This window comes from Oncorhynchus gorbuscha, linkage group LG07 (assembly GCF_021184085.1).
Source record: "Oncorhynchus gorbuscha isolate QuinsamMale2020 ecotype Even-year linkage group LG07, OgorEven_v1.0, whole genome shotgun sequence".
NCBI lineage: Eukaryota > Metazoa > Chordata > Actinopteri > Salmoniformes > Salmonidae > Oncorhynchus > Oncorhynchus gorbuscha.
In genome coordinates this window covers 23567827-23584629 of record NC_060179.1, presented here as the reverse complement: position 1 = coordinate 23584629, position 16803 = coordinate 23567827, and the positions used below count along the sequence as shown (strand labels likewise).

The window sequence follows — 16803 nt, the reverse complement described above, 5'->3', positions numbered from 1 at the left end:
CATCCCGTCTATTCGCCAGCGCTTTTGGTGGCCGACTCAGGAGCGTGACACGCGCCGTTTCGTGGCTGCTTGTTCGGACTGCGCGCAGACTAAGTCGGGTAACTCTCCTCCTGCCGGTCGTCTCAGACCGCTCCCCATTCCTTCTCGGCCATGGTCTCACATCGCCCTAGACTTCATTACCGGTCTGCCTTTGTCTGCGGGGAAGACTGTGATTCTTACGGTTGTCGATAGGTTCTCTAAGGCGGCACATTTCATTCCCCTCGCTAAACTTCCTTCCGCTAAGGAGACGGCACAAATCATTATCGAGAATGTATTCAGAATTCATGGCCTCCCGTTAGACGCCGTTTCAGACAGAGGCCCGCAATTCACGTCACAGTTTTGGAGGGAGTTCTGTCGTTTGATTGGTGCGTCCGTCAGTCTCTCTTCCGGGTTTCATCCCCAGTCTAACGGTCAAGCAGAGAGGGCCAATCAGACGATTGGTCGCATACTACGCAGCCTTTCTTTCAGAAACCCTGCGTCTTGGGCAGAACAGCTCCCCTGGGCAGAATACGCTCACAATTCGCTTCCTTCGTCTGCTACCGGGTTATCTCCGTTTCAGAGTAGTCTGGGTTACCAGCCTCCTCTGTTCTCATCCCAGCTTGCCGAGTCCAGCGTTCCCTCCGCTCAAGCGTTTGTCCAACGTTGTGAGCGCACCTGGAGGAGGGTGAGGTCTGCACTTTGCCGTTACAGGGCACAGACTGTGAGAGCCGCCAATAAACGCAGGATTAAGAGTCCAAGGTATTGTTGCGGCCAGAGAGTGTGGCTTTCCACTCGCAACCTTCCTCTTACGACAGCTTCTCGTAAGTTGACTCCGCGGTTCATTGGTCCGTTCCGTGTCTCCCAGGTTGTCAATCCTGTCGCTGTGCGACTGCTTCTTCCGCGACATCTTCGTCGCGTCCATCCTGTCTTCCATGTCTCCTGTGTTAAGCCCTTTCTTCGCACCCCGTTCGTCTTCCCTCCCCCTCCCGTCCTTGTCGAGAGCGCACCTATTTACAAGGTACATAAGATCATGGACATGCGTTCTCGGGGACGGGGTCACCAATACTTAGTGGATTGGGAGGGTTACGGTCCTGAGGAGAGGAGTTGGGTTCCGTCTCGGGACGTGCTGGACCGTTCACTCATTGATGATTTCCTCCGTTGCCGCCAGGATTCCTCCTCGAGTGCGCCAGGAGGCGCTCGGTGAGTGGGGGGTACTGTCATGTTTTGTCATTTATTATCTTGTCTTGTCCCTGTGCTTCCCATTCTATTCGTTTCCCTCTGCTGGTCTTATTAGGTTCTTTCCCTCTTTCTATCCCTCTCTCTCCCCCTCCCTCTCTCACTCTCTCGCTCTCTCTTCTCTCTATCGTTCCGTTCCTGCTCCCAGCTGTTCCTATTCCCCTAATCAATCATTTAGTCTTCCCACACCTGTTCCCGATCCTTTCCCCTGATTAGAGTCCCTATTTCTTCCTTTGTGTTCCGTTCCTGTCCTGTCGGTTCCTTGTCTAGAATTCACCGTGCTGTGTTTGTGTATCGCCCTGTCGTGTCGTGTTTTCCTCAGATGCTGCGTGGTGAGCAGGTGTCTGAGTCTGTCTGGTTCAAGTGCCTTCCCGAGGCAACCTGCTGTTCACCTGCTGTTCAAGATCGAGTCTCCAGTTTGTCCTCGTCATTTCGAGTGAAAGTTGTGTTTTTTGTTTGTATTTACTTTACTGGATTAAAGACTCTGTTTTCGCCAAGTCGCTTTTGGGTCCTCTTTCACCTGCATGACACAGTGGGTCTGGCAACGAATATGTAGCGAGGGCCAGCCGATTAGAGCATACAGGTGGTGGATGGAATATGGGGCTTTGTGACAAAACGGATGGCACTGCGATAGACTGCATCCAGTTTGATGAGTAGCATTTTGGAGGCTATTTTGTAAATGACATCGCCAAAGTCGAGGATCGGTAGCATAGTCAGTTTTACTAGGGTATGTTGTTGCGGAATAGGAAGCCGATTCTACATTTAATTTTGGATTGGATTGGAATAGATTGTATTTCGGAATAGATTGTATTGTTATTCCACTTTCTCAAAGAATGACTGTACTCACACTCTATGAGAGCAAGGTTGAAACAGATAGGACCAGGATTTTCTCAGACTGGCTTCCTGTGTGAGACAGGGAAGAGAAGTACATTACAGTATTTCTGGCCTGGAGGAATTATACGGTAGGAGGAAATTTGCTCTGTTCCATCTCAAGCGTCAGCAACAGAGCTACAGTCAGGCCGGACTGAAAATATCATAAATCTAACAGGTTGTACAGTAAGAGCTTTGATCATGTGACCACAACAACCTTGGTTAGGCATAGGCTAAGTATGAAAATATGCTGAGTTGGTGTATGTGGTGGGCTCTGTATTTCTGGTTTCTGTAGAGAGGTGTTCAATATGCTGTATCCATGACAGGGAAACATGGGAGATGTGTTTGCTTTAAGTGTTGTAAGGACCATACAGTCCGACATTTACCTCTTCCAGCTGTCATGTACAGTATTTCCTAAGGCAGAAATCAGAGTAGTTTGTCATCTAACCACTAGATGGCAGTAGCTACTCACATCTTCCCTTCACAGCTACACTAACATTGCATAGCATGTGTAAAATAAGCTCCTGGATCCCTACATACTGATCTTGATGAGAAGAAAAAAAACTGTCAGGGGAGGTTCTCTTCTGCACTGTTCAATCAATCCAGCACATTTTGAGAAGGAGTCAGGACGGAGTGTCGCTTTTTAACGTCCAAAAGCTGAAGTCGCGTCACAGGGTATTTTTCTATTTCCCCTGAAAACCGATCTGGTTGTTGGGGACTCAGCAGAGGTTACAGCTACACATACACATTCCCGACCACTTTGAGAGTCAGTGAAACTGATATTTAGTTTTGTTTTTATCAACAGACTGCTTTAGTATTGTTTTGCCCTCCAAACATATAGGCAGATGATAAACACTATGTTTTTACCACAGGAGGTTGGTGGCACCTTAATTGGGGAGAAATGGCTTATGGTAATGGCTGGAGTGGAATAGTTGGAATGGTATCAAATACATGGAAATCTTGTGTTTGATGCCATTCGCTTCATTCCAGCCATTATTATGAGCCATCCTCCCCTCAGCAGCCTCCCTCAGCAGCCTCCCCTGGTTTTTACTCTATTGCTGAACACATGGTCATGTTTATGTCACTTAGAATACCGTGGCATTGATCTGAGGGAAGGGTTTTCAGTCCTTTACAAACCTCATGTTTGCGTTAATCCATTACGGCTTAGCCTTATGGCTATACAACTGGTCAAAACTATGTCACAATCTATATTTGTCTTAGAATTTACCAGTTCAGGTGCGTAGTTTGTGGAATATGCATCTATGCTGGATGGCATTTGGTGTTACTTTTTGTGCCTCAGGGACGGGGTTTTAACGAGGCTAAACACTTGACCCAGTGATACTCAAGCATCATTTCCCACTCGGCACTGTCCCTCTTACTCACCAAGTGTTATGTTGTACCTTTTACAACCTTCATCAATCTGTTTTTGTCTCCTCTTGCAGAACCTATGAGAAAGGAAAGAATCAAGAGTAGGAGATGTTTGTTGACTCTTCCAGACCAAGCCTAACCGGGAAGAACAGGTGAAATAACCCCTATAGCTGACCACTGTGTGATTTCCTGTATTAGTCACAGGCCAGTATTGACTGTTTCCTACTGTGAGACTTGACACTGTTTTCTTCCCTACAGTTCATTATGACACCGAAGCCATCATTACCATGGCAAACCGCAGGAATGCCATTTACCCTAAAGCCCTTCCCTTTTTCACCTTTTTCATGATCCTCCTGTTTTTTTTTCTCCTCTCCTGTCGTCTCTTCCTCCTGCTTGCATGACTCTAATGGTCCCCATTTTTACCAGACACCGTAAAATGTCAGCACACACTTTTATAAGGTTCTGATTGTAAAAAAACATAGACAACAATTGTTGGCTTATAATTCCCTAGGCCTGCTTTTCACATAGCTGATGTTGAAATGTTGCTTTTTGTCTGATTGTACAGCTGCAAAAGTGACTGCAGTCGTCAATGCTTGAAGACTAACCCTTTCCCTACTTTTAATGTCATTTCCAAATTCCAGTACAGTTTGAGAATACATGGTCAAGTCAATCAATCTGATTAAAAACACCCAATTCAAAAGAAGCGATACAACCCAAATGTTATACCATTTGATTTAATGCAGTTAGTTCTTTATTGTATCTAATTCAAAAGTAGTCAGGAGTACCTCAAGGAAAACTGTCGCAAAGACAAAACAAATAGAGGGAAAACTGAGTTCTAAAACATTGTAGAATGTTCGATCGGTTCGCTCCCTGCATGTTGCGTGGGGGCAGCTGGTTGCCCCGGACAATGGCGCAGGTGAATCCTGGACTGTTTGTGGGGCAGTTCCGGATCGGCCTGTTTGCTCAGCTAACTTTTTCCCAGTGAAAACATTCTCGCCATGCAGGCCTGCTGGGATCCAGGAGCCCGGCGGACGGTGGCTGATCCCGGCATCCTGCATCCTGGATGCTCAGAGCAACTAAACCCCGTCCATGGAGACCCTCACCCAACAGGGGTTTGAGTGCTTTGACCCCCAGGCCTCACACACAATACGGTTGGCATGACAACCACAGTAAAAAGGAAACAATCATTCTGCTAGATCTGGGACGGATACATAAGTATATACAAGGCAACACTTGTCTGTGAGTTATGATTATAGAGGATTTCTATTGAAATGTGCCTATGGATAAGAATGGTAAATTGCTTCAATCAATTTGCGTACTCATAAAAAAAATGTAATACGACAAAAAAAGACCAAATATTCTTATTCTTTCACATTTCAACAGGTTCAGGTAAGATATCAACATAATATGAATTTTGTTAATGCCTGTGTCATAATGCATTCTTTTGCATTTAAATGATTTTTAAGTTAAATGCCGGAGTCAAGATTTAAATGTCAGCTCACATTAATTTGGCACCACTCAGACGCAAGGATGGAACCACCATTTTGTGTCTTTCCTGTCACTCACACCAGCCCCTCAGACTCCTGCGTAGGTGCCGTTGTAGAAGAAAGGCTTGTCAGTCACACAATGACCTACGACCTCTGGGGTCCATCTCTGGACCTTCGGCTTCCCCTCTTTGTCTGGCCGGACAATGACGGTACTGCGGGATGAGAGAGAGGGGTCCTCATCGAAGAAGTTGAAGGGGCGCAGGAAGAAGCCCACAGAGTTGCCGGGCGTTGCCGTATTGGGGATGTCCTCCGAGTGGGGCACGTGCAGGAAGCCCACTGTCACCCAGGCAACCAGGTCCTACACAAAAGATATTGTCAAGTTGATTGATGAATTGATTAATTGGATTGATTATTGAGTTATACAATTATAATTCCATAACCTGTGTAAGTAAGGAATTATACACAGTAATTGTCATCCAGGGTTGAGAAGCTGCTAGCATAAATCTGAGAATGAGTTGCGTTATTGTAGCAGCAGGTCTAACCTGGTTGGTGATGTCTTCATTGTTGCGGATGTAGTCCTCAAAGGAGACCACAGGCTCCCAGGGGTCGTTCTGAGTGTAGATACTACTGCTGGTGGGCTCACTGTCCTTGTGCCTGGTCACAGCCAATGGGTATCTACAGAGGAAAACTAATCCATTATCACACTCACTAGGGGCGGCAGGGTAGCCTAGTGGTTAGAGCATTTGGACTAGTAATCAAAAGGTTGCAAGTTCAAATCCCCGAGCTGACAAGGTGCAAATCTGTCGTTCTGCCCCTGAACAGGCAGTTAACCCACTGTTCCTAGGCCGTCATTGAAAATAAGAATTTGTTCTTAACAGACTTGCCTAGTAAAAATAAAAAATACAGACCATATGTACTGCGCTTTAGATAAACTGAATCAGAACTTTCTGACAGTAGATGATTAGAGAGAGAGAGAGAGAGAGAGATAGATTGATAGTAGAGCATTGATACATTACATTTCCCATATTCTCTGGATTATCATGGAATTGCTGTCTGTAGTTCATGGCACCTGTACCTTTTATTCATTATTTTATACTAGGGTTTAAAGGGATGGTATCCCTACTACCCCACCATATAATTAGATGGTGACAATCTTTCCCATTCATTTTGGGTTGCGTTCTACAGCGGGAACTACTCAACACGTGGAGTGGAATGAACTGAGCTTGACTTTAGACCTCTTCTGATGTATCAAAAGTAACATTTGATAAAATGAGCTTTTAGAGTAAACTATCCCTTAAACTAGCTGTGTGTTTTTGTTACCTGGACCAGCTGATGCCGTTCTCCTCTCTCCAGCCACGGGGAAGCACACTGTTGGCGTGGGAGTTGTACTGGATGCGGTAGCCCTTCTGGTGGCCCCACTTGTTCTTCTCATTGGGGTTGTAGAAGTGCACGTAGCGGGGGAACTTTTTGCCAAATCGGAAGGCTGCGCTGCGTTCCGTTTGGTGTTGCGTCTTGACGAGCTTGGATTGGACGACAGAATGTTTGTGGCTCCACGGGTTGGTGAAGTTCACGTACTTGAGGTCCATCGACTCAAAGCTGTTCTCCCGACCTGGACCGTTTGACAAAAGCAATCATATACTGAACAAAAGTATAAACACAACATGTAAAGTGTTGATCCCATGTTTATTGAACTGAAATAAAAGGTCCCCAAAAATGTCCATATGCACAAAGAGCTTACTTATCAAAAATGTGGTGCACTAATTTGTTTACATCCCTGTTAGTGAGCATTTCTCCTTTGCCAAGATAGTCCATCCACTTACCATGTGTGACATATCAAGAAAGGGGGAGCTGCTGAGGAATATTTATTTCTGTCTATAAAGCTATTTTGTGGGCGGAAACTAATTCTGATTAACTGGGCCTGGCTCCCAAGTGGCTGGGCCTATGCCCTCCCTCATTAAAACCTCTCTTTGTTGCCATTTGTTGATTTGAAATGCAGTTGACCTAAGCACTAATGTCAAGTTCTGAAGCAGATATTGCACAGACTAGACATACAATTTCACGTGTGATTTATCAATTGTATTGCCCATGGTGTGGAAATGAGAGCTTATTTTGTTTTTCTTGTCAATGACTCACCAAAATGATTGACAATCTCATGTTATTGTTTTTGGCTGGGAGCATCACTCATAATGCAATATTTGACCAAAGTTCTAAAATACCTTTTAGAATCTACTTCCCTAGAAGTGTGACCACGCGACCAGATTATTAAAACAGAACTCACCGGAAATATCAAGGTCAACCTTGTAGTGGATGAGATGAGTGTGCAGGTTACCAAGTACGAAGTTATACACCTTAGAGCCATAGTGCAGTCCGTTAGGCGTAAAGAAGGTGGCGTGGATGTAGCCGGTGGCACTGACCCTGGACTCCATCACTCCGTTCTGGTAGAAGAGAAAATCCCAGATGTAGTCGTAGTTATAGACGGTGGAGGTGGTACGAAGCACCAGCACGTGGTTCTCCAGACCCCCGAAGAAGTTGTAGCTCCCCTGGAAGTTACTGTTGAAGTGCCTCCTCAGAGGCATCCCTGTGGTCATTTCAAACACACACAAGGCGTTCTTGTAGCGCATGGGCTTGTCCGTGTCGTAGTAATGGTGCAGGTCTAGAAAGGTTGCGATTTCGGGGCAGTCAATGCCAGGCGCCAGCTCGTAGTCCACAGTTCCCATGGCCCAGCCAGCATCTATGTATTTGGTCTGCATGGCGGCGGGGGTGTCACCCGAATAGAAGGCGATGGCTTCCTGGAGGCTGACCTCGTAGGCGATGCGCTCTCCATTGAAGCGCAGGTCAAAGATTTGGAGGCCGGCGGATGAGCGGACTCGGAAGGCGAAGGACCAGCCGGCGTATTCCACAAAGTTCCTATCCACGTGGTAGCGAGGGCCTTGGGGCTCTACCAGCTTGGGCCCATGAATGTCAGTGCGCGTGTTGCTGTGCCCACGGGGAATGTAAGTGGAGTACAAGTCTTCATCATCATGGTCAGGAAGCTGGACCTTCTCCAGCGTTCCCTTCTCATATCGCTCTGCCAGTTCTTCCACATTGTCAAAGTACTGGCCGTTGTACCACACCTTCTCCACCGTCCAGCGCTCGGGATCCAGATCTTTATGGTTCACCAGGACCTCAAAGCCCACAGGGTGGATGAAGTAGCCCTCTACGAACTTCTGCAGCATGATCCAGGTCCTCCTCTCACCCGACTCCAAACCACGGGGCGCAATGTCCGAAAATGTCAGGCAGCGGTTGGTGCAGTTGTGGAAGGAAAATCCGCCTGTGGTCTCAAACAGGACCTTATGGACCTTGGCAGTAATCTTCTGCAAGATGTCAATGATGTGCGAGTACTCCGCCGCCGTGATGGGTCTCGACTCAAACCGAATGGGCCGGTCTCCCTTGAAAGTCTTCCCCGTGTACGAAGTAGGGAAGGGCAGTGGACTCACGATGAACTCAGTGATGTTGGGCTGGGCCTGGTTCCCGAACTGCACCACCACCCTGGCCTGGCGTGTGGGTTTGGCCTGGCCCCGGTCCAGTGTCCTCAGGGCCTCGTGCTTCCGAGGCAGGTGGAGCTCCATCAACAGGATGCTGTTCTTCTTCAGGTCCTTGCCCCGGGTCGCTGTCAGACCCAGCTCTGGCTTGCCTTGCAGGTAGTCCCGGACGTCACGCATCTCACGGGGGGTCAGGTCAGCGAACATGGAGGCTCCATGGTGAGCCCACTCCCGGCCACGAGAGGCTTCACACACGCCCAGAGCAACCAGCAGCACCAGCATACAGCAGCACCTGGCCATGTCTATGGAGACACAACAAGCAGAGAAGACGGCCAGGAATTAATTGAGAACGTGCTCTTATAGTCACCGACAACCCTGTTCTTCCTGTTGAAATGACCCTTGCACTTGAGTTATTGAGCTATGTATAATGCTTATCTAACAAAAGAGCTTGAATAAACCCTACACTGATCTTATAGCGTGCTTCCTCCGTTTCCTCCAGTGCTGAAAAAAGAAACATACATACTAGCATCCAGATTGGGACACATCCCCCCCCCCCCGATCTCTTCTTCCCCACCCCTGTTCTCTCCACAGCTGGAAAAGCAAACCTCCTCCTTCTCATCCTTCCCCTCCTCCTCCTTTCTTTACCACTCTTTTTCCGCTCCCTCTGGTCTTCTAACAGTATGGATCAGCTTCCATGCAGTGGGGATCTTCGTACAATGTTTCCTTTCCTCCCCTCTGCACTGTCTCTGTTAATGTTGCATGTGTATCGACCCCTGTCAAGTCTGTTCTGTTCTCAGCAGCACACCAATGGGTCCTCACTTCAATCTGGGACTTATGTGTTACAGATTGCCTCTTTCAAACAGTTTGATTTTATAACATGCTTATGTAACCCTATTTATGTAATATTGTTATATGCTGCAATGAGGCAGAACACGAAAAGCATGCAAATCAGAGCACTGTAGGCAGTGCACGCCTTTGAAACAAAGAAACGGACCTACCTACAGTAGGCACTTCAAACGTTGAAGGGTACTCCTGCTTCCAGCCCTGAGTGAAACAATGTTGCTTTGTCCAGAACCAGAACAGACCAAGCAGTTGTATCCTTCCCTTTGCAGTTCAGATGGACGAGATGTATTATGAAAACAGGGCTCAATGAGCAGCTGCTTATATTTTGCCTTCAACTTGGCAGCGGCGGAACAGGATTGGTCACCGAGGGGTTGTAAAAGTGTTGAAATCTCAGGTCTACAGTATAGATGATTAATTCCACAGGTGGGCACGCCGAGTAATTGAGCAACAAGTGATTTTGAAATGATTTGATTAGTGTAGTATGCTGACAATTTACTTAGTGGTCCAAGTATTTATCCTGGCAGAGGTTAGTGGTTCAGTACACATGAGTAATGTTCCCCTAACATGCAGGAGTCTGGAAAATGAATGTAACACTTTCACTGTGTGTTCTTAAGGGATGATTTGACCCACAAATCAAATACAATCAAATCAAATTGTATTGTATTAGTCGCATGCGCCGAATACAACAGGTGTACACCTCTGGCCTGCTCGCCTCCCTACCACTGAGGAAGTACAGTTCCCGCTCAGCCCAGTCAAAACTGTTCGCTGCTCTGGCTCCCCAATGGTGGAACAAACTCCCTCACGACGCCAGGACAGCGGAGTCAATCACCACCTTCCGGAGACACCTGAAACCCCACCTCTTTAAGGAATACCTAGGATAGGATAAAGTAATCCTTCTCACCCCCCCCCCTTAAAATATTTAGATGCACTATTGTAAAGTGGTTGTTCCACTGGATGTCATAAGGTGAATGCACCAATTTGTAAGTCGCTCTGGATAAGAGCGTCTGCTAAATGACTTAAATGTAATGTAAATGTAATGTAAATGTGTAGACATTACAGTGAAATGCTTACTTACGTGACCCTAACCAACAATGCAGTTAAAAAACATATAAATAAAAAATAAAAGTAACAGGTACTTGAAGAGCAGTAGTAAAATAACAATAAGCAAGAATATGTACAGGGGGGGTACCGGTACAGAGTCAATGTACAGGGGCACCGGTTAGTTGAGGTAACATGTACATGTAGGTAGGGTTATTAAAGTGACTATGCATAGATGGTAGATGATAACAACAGAGAGTAGCAGCAGTGTAAAAGAGGGGGAGAGGGGGTAATGCAAATAGTCTGGGTAGCCATTTGATTAGATGTTCAGGAGACTTATGGCTTAGGGGTGGAAGCCGCTTGGACCTAGACCTAGATGGTAGCAGAGAGAACAGTCTATGACTAGGGTGGCTAGAGTCTATGACAATTTTTAGGGCCTTCCTCTGACACCGCCTGGTATAGAGGTCCTGGATGGCAGGAAGCTTGGCCCCAGTGATGAACTGGGTCATTCACACTACCCTCTGTAGTGCCTTGCGGTTGGAGGCCGAGCAGTTGCCATACCAGGCAGTGATGGTGCAGCTGTAGAAACTTTCGAGGATCTGAGGACCCATTCCAAATCTATCTCCTGACAGGGAATAGGTTCTGTCGTGCCCTCTTCACGACTGTCCTGGTGTGCTTTGACCATGTTAGTCATCTCCTTTGTCTTGATCACATTGACGGAGAGGTTGTTGTCCTGGCACCACATGGCCAGGTCTCTGACCTCCTCCCTATAGACTGTCTCGTTGTTGTCGGTGATCAGGCCTACCACTGGTGTGTCATCAACAAACTTAATGATGGTGTTGGAGTTGTGCCTGGCCGTGCAGTCATGAGTGAACATGGAGTACGGGAGTGGACTGAGCACACATCCCTGAGGGACCCCTGCGTTGAGGATCAGCGTGGCAGATGTGTTGATACCTAACCTTACCACCCTTACCGGGGTGGTCCGTCAGGGAGTCCAGAATCCAGTTGCAGAGGGAGGTGTTTAGTCCCACGGTCCTTAGCTTATTGATGAGCTTTGAGGGCACTATGGTGTTGTACGCTGTGCTGTAGTCAATAAATAACATTCTGAAATAAGTGTTCCTTTTGTCCAGGTGGGAAAGGGCTGTGTGGAGTGCAATAGAGATTGCATCATCTGTGGATCTGTTAGGGCGGTATGCAAATTGGAGTGTGTCTAGGGTTTCTGGGATAATGGTGTTGATGTGAGCCATGACCAGCCTTTCAATGCACTTCATGGCTACAGACGTGAGTGCTATGGGTCGGTAGTCATTTAGGCAGGTTACCTTAGTGTTCTTGGGCACAGGGACTATGGTTGTCTGCTTGAAGCATGTTGGTATTACAGACTCGGACAGGGAGAGGTTGAAAATGTCATTGAAGACACTTGCAAGTTGGTCAGTGCATGCTCGCTGTACACGTCCTGGTAATCCTTCTGGCCCTGCGACCTTGTGAATGTTGACCTGTTTAAAGGTCTTACTCACATCGGCTGCAGAGAGCGTGATCACACAGTCTTCCCGAACAGCTGGTGCTCTCATGCATGTTTCAGTGTTATCTGCCTCAAAGCAAGCATAAAAGTAGTTTAGCTCGTCTGGTAGGCTCGTGTCACTGGGCATCTCTTGGCTGTGCTTCCCTTTGTAGTCTGTAATGGTTTGTAAGCCCTGCCACATCCGACGAGTGTCCGAGCCGGTGTAGTACGATTCGATCTTAGTCCTGTATTGATGCTTTGCCTGTTTGATGGTTCGTCGGAGAGCTTAGGGGGATTTCTAAACAAGCTTCTTGAAAGTGGCAGCTCTAGCCTTTAGCTCAGTGCGGATGTTGCCTGTAATCCATGGCTTCTGGTTGGGGTATCTATGTACAGTAACTGTGGGGACGACGTCATCAATGAACTTATTGATATTCCAGTCTGTGCTAGCAAAACAGTACTGTAGCTTAGCATCTGCTTCATCTGACCACTTTTTTATTGATTGAGTCACTGGTGCTTCCTGATTTAATTTTTGCTTGTATGCAGGAATCAGGAGGGTAGAATTATGGTCATGTTGCCAAATGGAGGGTGAGGGAGAGCTTTGTATGTGTCTCTGTGTGTGGAGTAAAGGTGGTCCAGATGTTGCACATTTAACATGCTGATAGAAATTTGGTAAGACGGATTTAAGGTGAACCCCCCAAAAGGAAATGAGTCTCTTTATTTTACAGCACACCCACGGGGAAATGATTTGGTATTGTAAATCTCCTGGACACATACAACATTGTGACAGTTGTTCTGTTTACTTTGAACTCTTCTCTCTACCTAGCCCTGAAAGGTTTCACCGGATGTGCATTTTACTCTTAAGAGTCGTGCATGATATTACCAACATGATATTGGTGAACAGAAACATACAGAGTCCACTACCTTCTAGAAAACCATCCAGGGGAACACACTGTGTTGTCCCTGTTCCTCAGCAACACACTACTCTAACCCTATCTATGCGTATCTCATAGAAAACCTGTGGATATCATATGAAATCCTCAGAGTCACTTGAAACTTCAGGCCACGGAGGAAAATACAAGATTATCAGTGTCTATAGAAATGACATGCCATTATACAGTACAGTATGGGTTTGCAGTGTTTACTGGTGCCTGGATTGGCACCAAACTAGTATTTACTTACCTCATTTTGCTTATATAAATTATAGCATTGCATGACTTTGTGAACTTGCCATTACAGGTCCACTGTAGAGCTACGAACAGAATTTACTTTTTTATAGCAGGTTACAAAAATGTATGCAGCAGGTTAGGATAATTACGTTAAGATTATGAACATGGTTAGAATTAGGGTTTGTTAAAATGGTAAAATTCTCCCTGAAACGACACAGAATGACAATTTTTACAATTTATGTGTCACTTCCATCCGTAGCTGTATACCATCTAGCCACAACCCCCTCATTATCGCAATTCTAATAAAATGAGGGAGCTGTTATAGGACATTACATATTTGCAGGTCTAGCAACTGGGTTAGTTCTGGTATTACCAATGTGTTTCCACAACAAATCACTCTGGCAACCAATAACCTTCAACAACATTCTATCCTCTGCAATTCTACTGATTAATCAATGGATTGTTGATGAATAATGCCAGAGAAGCCGGTGTTTGGAGGATATATGTTTGGAGGATATATATACAGTGTTGTTAGGCCCGAGACTAAGTCCAAACACCGGCTTCAAGGGCATTATCATGGGTGAACAGGGAGTACAGGACGAGGCTGAGCAAGCACCCTTGTGGGGCCCCAGTGTTGAGGATCAGCGAAGTGGAGGTGTTGTTTCCTACCTTCACCACCTGGGGCCGGCCCGTCAGGAAGTCCAGGATCCAGTTGAATAGGGCGGGGTTCAGACCCAGGGTCCCAAACTTTATGATGTAAAACGGGCTTTATAAATACATTTGATTGATTGATGATGAGCTTGGAGGGTACTATGATGTTGAAGACTGAGCTATACATAGGTATTTCTCCTTTCTCCAGGTGGCGATTGCATCGTCTGTGGATCTGTTGCTGCGGTATGCAAATTGAAGTGGGTCTAGGGTTTCAGGTAGGGTAGAGGTGATATGATCCTTAACTAGCCTCTCCATGCACTTCATGATGACAGAGGGTGAGTTCTACGGGGCAATAGTCATTTAGTTCAGTTACCTTTGCTTTCTTGGGTACAGGAACAATGGTGGACATCTTGAAGCAAGTGGGAACAGCAGACTGGGATAGGGAGAGATTGAATATATCCTGTAAATACTCTAGGCAGCTGGTCTGCGCATGCTCTGAGGACACGGCTAGGGATGGTGTCTTGGCCTGTGGACTTGTGAGGGTTAACACGCTTAAATGTCTTACTCACGTCGGCCACGGAAAACGAGAGCCCACAGTCCTTGGGAGCGTCTGTGGCACTGTGTTATCCTCAAAGCGGGCGAAGAAGGTGTATAGCTTGTCCCGGAGCAGGACTTCGGTGTCCGCCACGTGGCTGGTTTTCCCTTTGTATTCCGTGATTGTCTGTATACTCTGCCACGTATGTCTTGTGTCTGAGCTGTTGAATTGCGACTCCACTCTGTCTCAGTACTGACGTTTTGCCTGTTAGATTGCCTTACGGAGTGAATAACTACACTTTTTGTATTCAACCATATTCCAAGTCACCTTGCCATGGTTAAACGCGGTGGTTCGCATTTTCAGTTTTGTGCAAATGCTGCTAGGTAGGTTTTAATAGTCACAGTGGTGACAACATCCCCCATACACTTCCTGATGAACTCAGTCACCGTGTCCGTAAATACGTCAATGTTATTCTCAGAGGCTACCCGGAACATATCCCAATGAAATGACGTGGAAACAATGTTGATTCATCCGATGTGTGCCCAGTGGCACATAAAACTGGGAGATTGATGTCTTATCTACTTCTGTTCTCTGGAAACAAAGTAGTTGGTACCGGAACTAGCTGAATCAAGCATTTAATCACAGTCGATGGAAACTCGGTCTGAGAGTTAACTCACTTCTTTCTCTCTCTGGTAACTAGTGAAGTGTGTTGAAGGGCTGTGGCCACGAATGGATCCAAAATGGCTGCCATGCTACAGATGAGAGCTACAGATAGGGGGGCTTTGGTGGCAGCTGTGTTTGTGTCTCCTTTCTCTGGGGGTCAAAGGGTCAGGCCAGGGATATTGTCCGGGTTGAAAACCCCCTGGCTCCTGTCCATTGACATGCTTTATTAAATAAACGCCACTGCCATCAATTCCCGATAAGCCTCTCTTTATAGGATTAGTATGAGCACAAACATATCCCTCCATCATGGATGATGTCTCTCTCTTTGCCTGTACCCCCTCTGTGTCACCCAGTGTCACCCACTTCCCCCTCCTCCTTCCTCCTCCTTCCTCCCTCAGTCCCCATTCCTGCTAGGTCCTGTACCGTTGAACAGGCAGGAGGCCCGAGTGTCACCCTCCTTCCGCCTGGTGGCCAATGGCGGCCCTCCCAGCTGTGGCCCTCAGGCTTCTCAGCCAATGACGTGCTCCTCAGATGGCACTGTGCTCCTCCGGGAGTCGGACGCCGTTTAAAACCCAGTGAAAGGGGCACCCGCCCCTTATAAAGCAACAGATCCCCTTGCTGAGAGTATACTTTCAGGACCTGACAGAGAGAAAGAAAACGAAGATAACTTGATCTAGGAAAGGGAAGTAAATCAGGGGTATACCGTACTAGGATCAACAGTCAAAGGAATACCCCCAGGTTATTGAAGTGCCAAGCTCTATCTGACACCAGTTATATCCAGGTGAGAATTCTATTATTCTACTCATTGCCTTCAGTTGGGTGTATTTTATCCCCAGTTTATCTTATAGTTCTTGAGTTACCTGTGTCATCTCTGCCTATGTAAACATGTATTTGTTGCCTTCGTCACTCAAATATAATAAAGGGTTGCACAACCACAATTTAACATTTTACTCCTGTATGTGTATACATATTGAGAGAAAATGTTTTCCCTCAGAGGTCTATTCCAAGGCATCACAGAGCGGGAGAGAGTGAGCGGTATGTGGACTCTACTGATGTCTCTGCTTGGACTGCGTGTGGTGATGGTGATGGGGTAAGAACTGACCACCGTAGAGTCTAAGAGAAAACAAATGAAACTTTACAAATTTATATTGCATCTGTTTTACATTACATTTACTAAATATTTACAAATCTGTTGGAAGGGGGGTACTCTTTTTTCATTTTTCACTCCTCTGTAGCTCAGTTAGTAGAAAAAGTTAATCATATTTACAAATCATTTCCCCTCCAGTAAAATGAATTGTTTTTAACTGGACGATCATGGTGTAGGTTGTTCCTGCTCACCACGCAGCATCTGAGGAAAACACGACACGACAGGGCGATACACAATCACAGCACGGTGAATACTAAACTTTTTCACTTAAATTATTTTTCACTCCTCTGTAGCTCAGTTAGTAGAAAAATCGAATAAAATCAAATTTTATTTGTCACGTAGGGCTACACAGTTTACAGCATGTATAAAAGGTGCAGGGAAACGCGTGTGCGATAGCTCCCTCAACATTGCAGTATAATAATCAATAATAATAAAAAAAATAGAAGGTAGTATCCAAAGGAATAAACTGATATGTAAACGATAGGATATACAGTATAGATTATAGAGCATAAGATAGGATGAACTTTAATGTCCCCAAGGGGAAAAATTGTCTTAGACACCCAGTACTGCTGTATACAAAATAGACACTGTACATTACACACTCAACGTAATACATACATTTCCCGTTTCCCAATATACACGTTCTCCACTTCTCATATAGCCATATACATAATACATATTGCACATTTAGTCAGTGACCTACTAACACAGCCCAGCATTACTTATTGCTGATCAGGTATTCGATGGACATGGGAATGAAGG

The 16803-nt window shown here is 46.1% G+C and overlaps 2 protein-coding genes across 4 annotated transcripts in view; one reads left to right on the top strand and one right to left on the bottom strand.

Annotated features, from left to right (window-relative positions):
• Positions 1 to 4210: 4210 nt before the first annotated feature.
• Positions 4211 to 9660, bottom strand: aoc1 (amine oxidase copper containing 1). 3 transcript variants are annotated; one of them, XM_046355881.1, is made up of 5 exons: positions 9503 to 9660; positions 7258 to 8802; positions 6300 to 6588; positions 5522 to 5654; positions 4211 to 5337 (listed from the first exon to the last, which is right to left on the bottom strand). In XM_046355881.1, exons 2-5 carry the CDS (start codon positions 8798 to 8800, stop codon positions 5068 to 5070), a joined length of 2235 nt encoding a protein of 744 aa, XP_046211837.1. In that variant the 5' UTR covers positions 8801 to 8802; positions 9503 to 9660; the 3' UTR covers positions 4211 to 5067. The 3 variants fall into 3 exon arrangements, with proteins under 3 accessions (XP_046211837.1, XP_046211835.1, XP_046211836.1); XM_046355879.1 differs by having other exon boundaries at positions 9499 to 9657; XM_046355880.1 differs by lacking the exon at positions 9503 to 9660 and adding an exon at positions 9146 to 9315.
• Positions 9661 to 15547: 5887 nt separating this feature from the next.
• The window catches only part of sspo (SCO-spondin), an 84270-nt gene continuing 83014 nt past the window's right edge, over positions 15548 to 16803 (top strand). The window contains 2 exon segments of the mRNA XM_046355878.1: positions 15548 to 15675; positions 15889 to 15984. Of these exon segments, the coding sequence (XP_046211834.1) occupies positions 15932 to 15984 (53 nt within the window). The 5' untranslated portion in view covers positions 15548 to 15675; positions 15889 to 15931.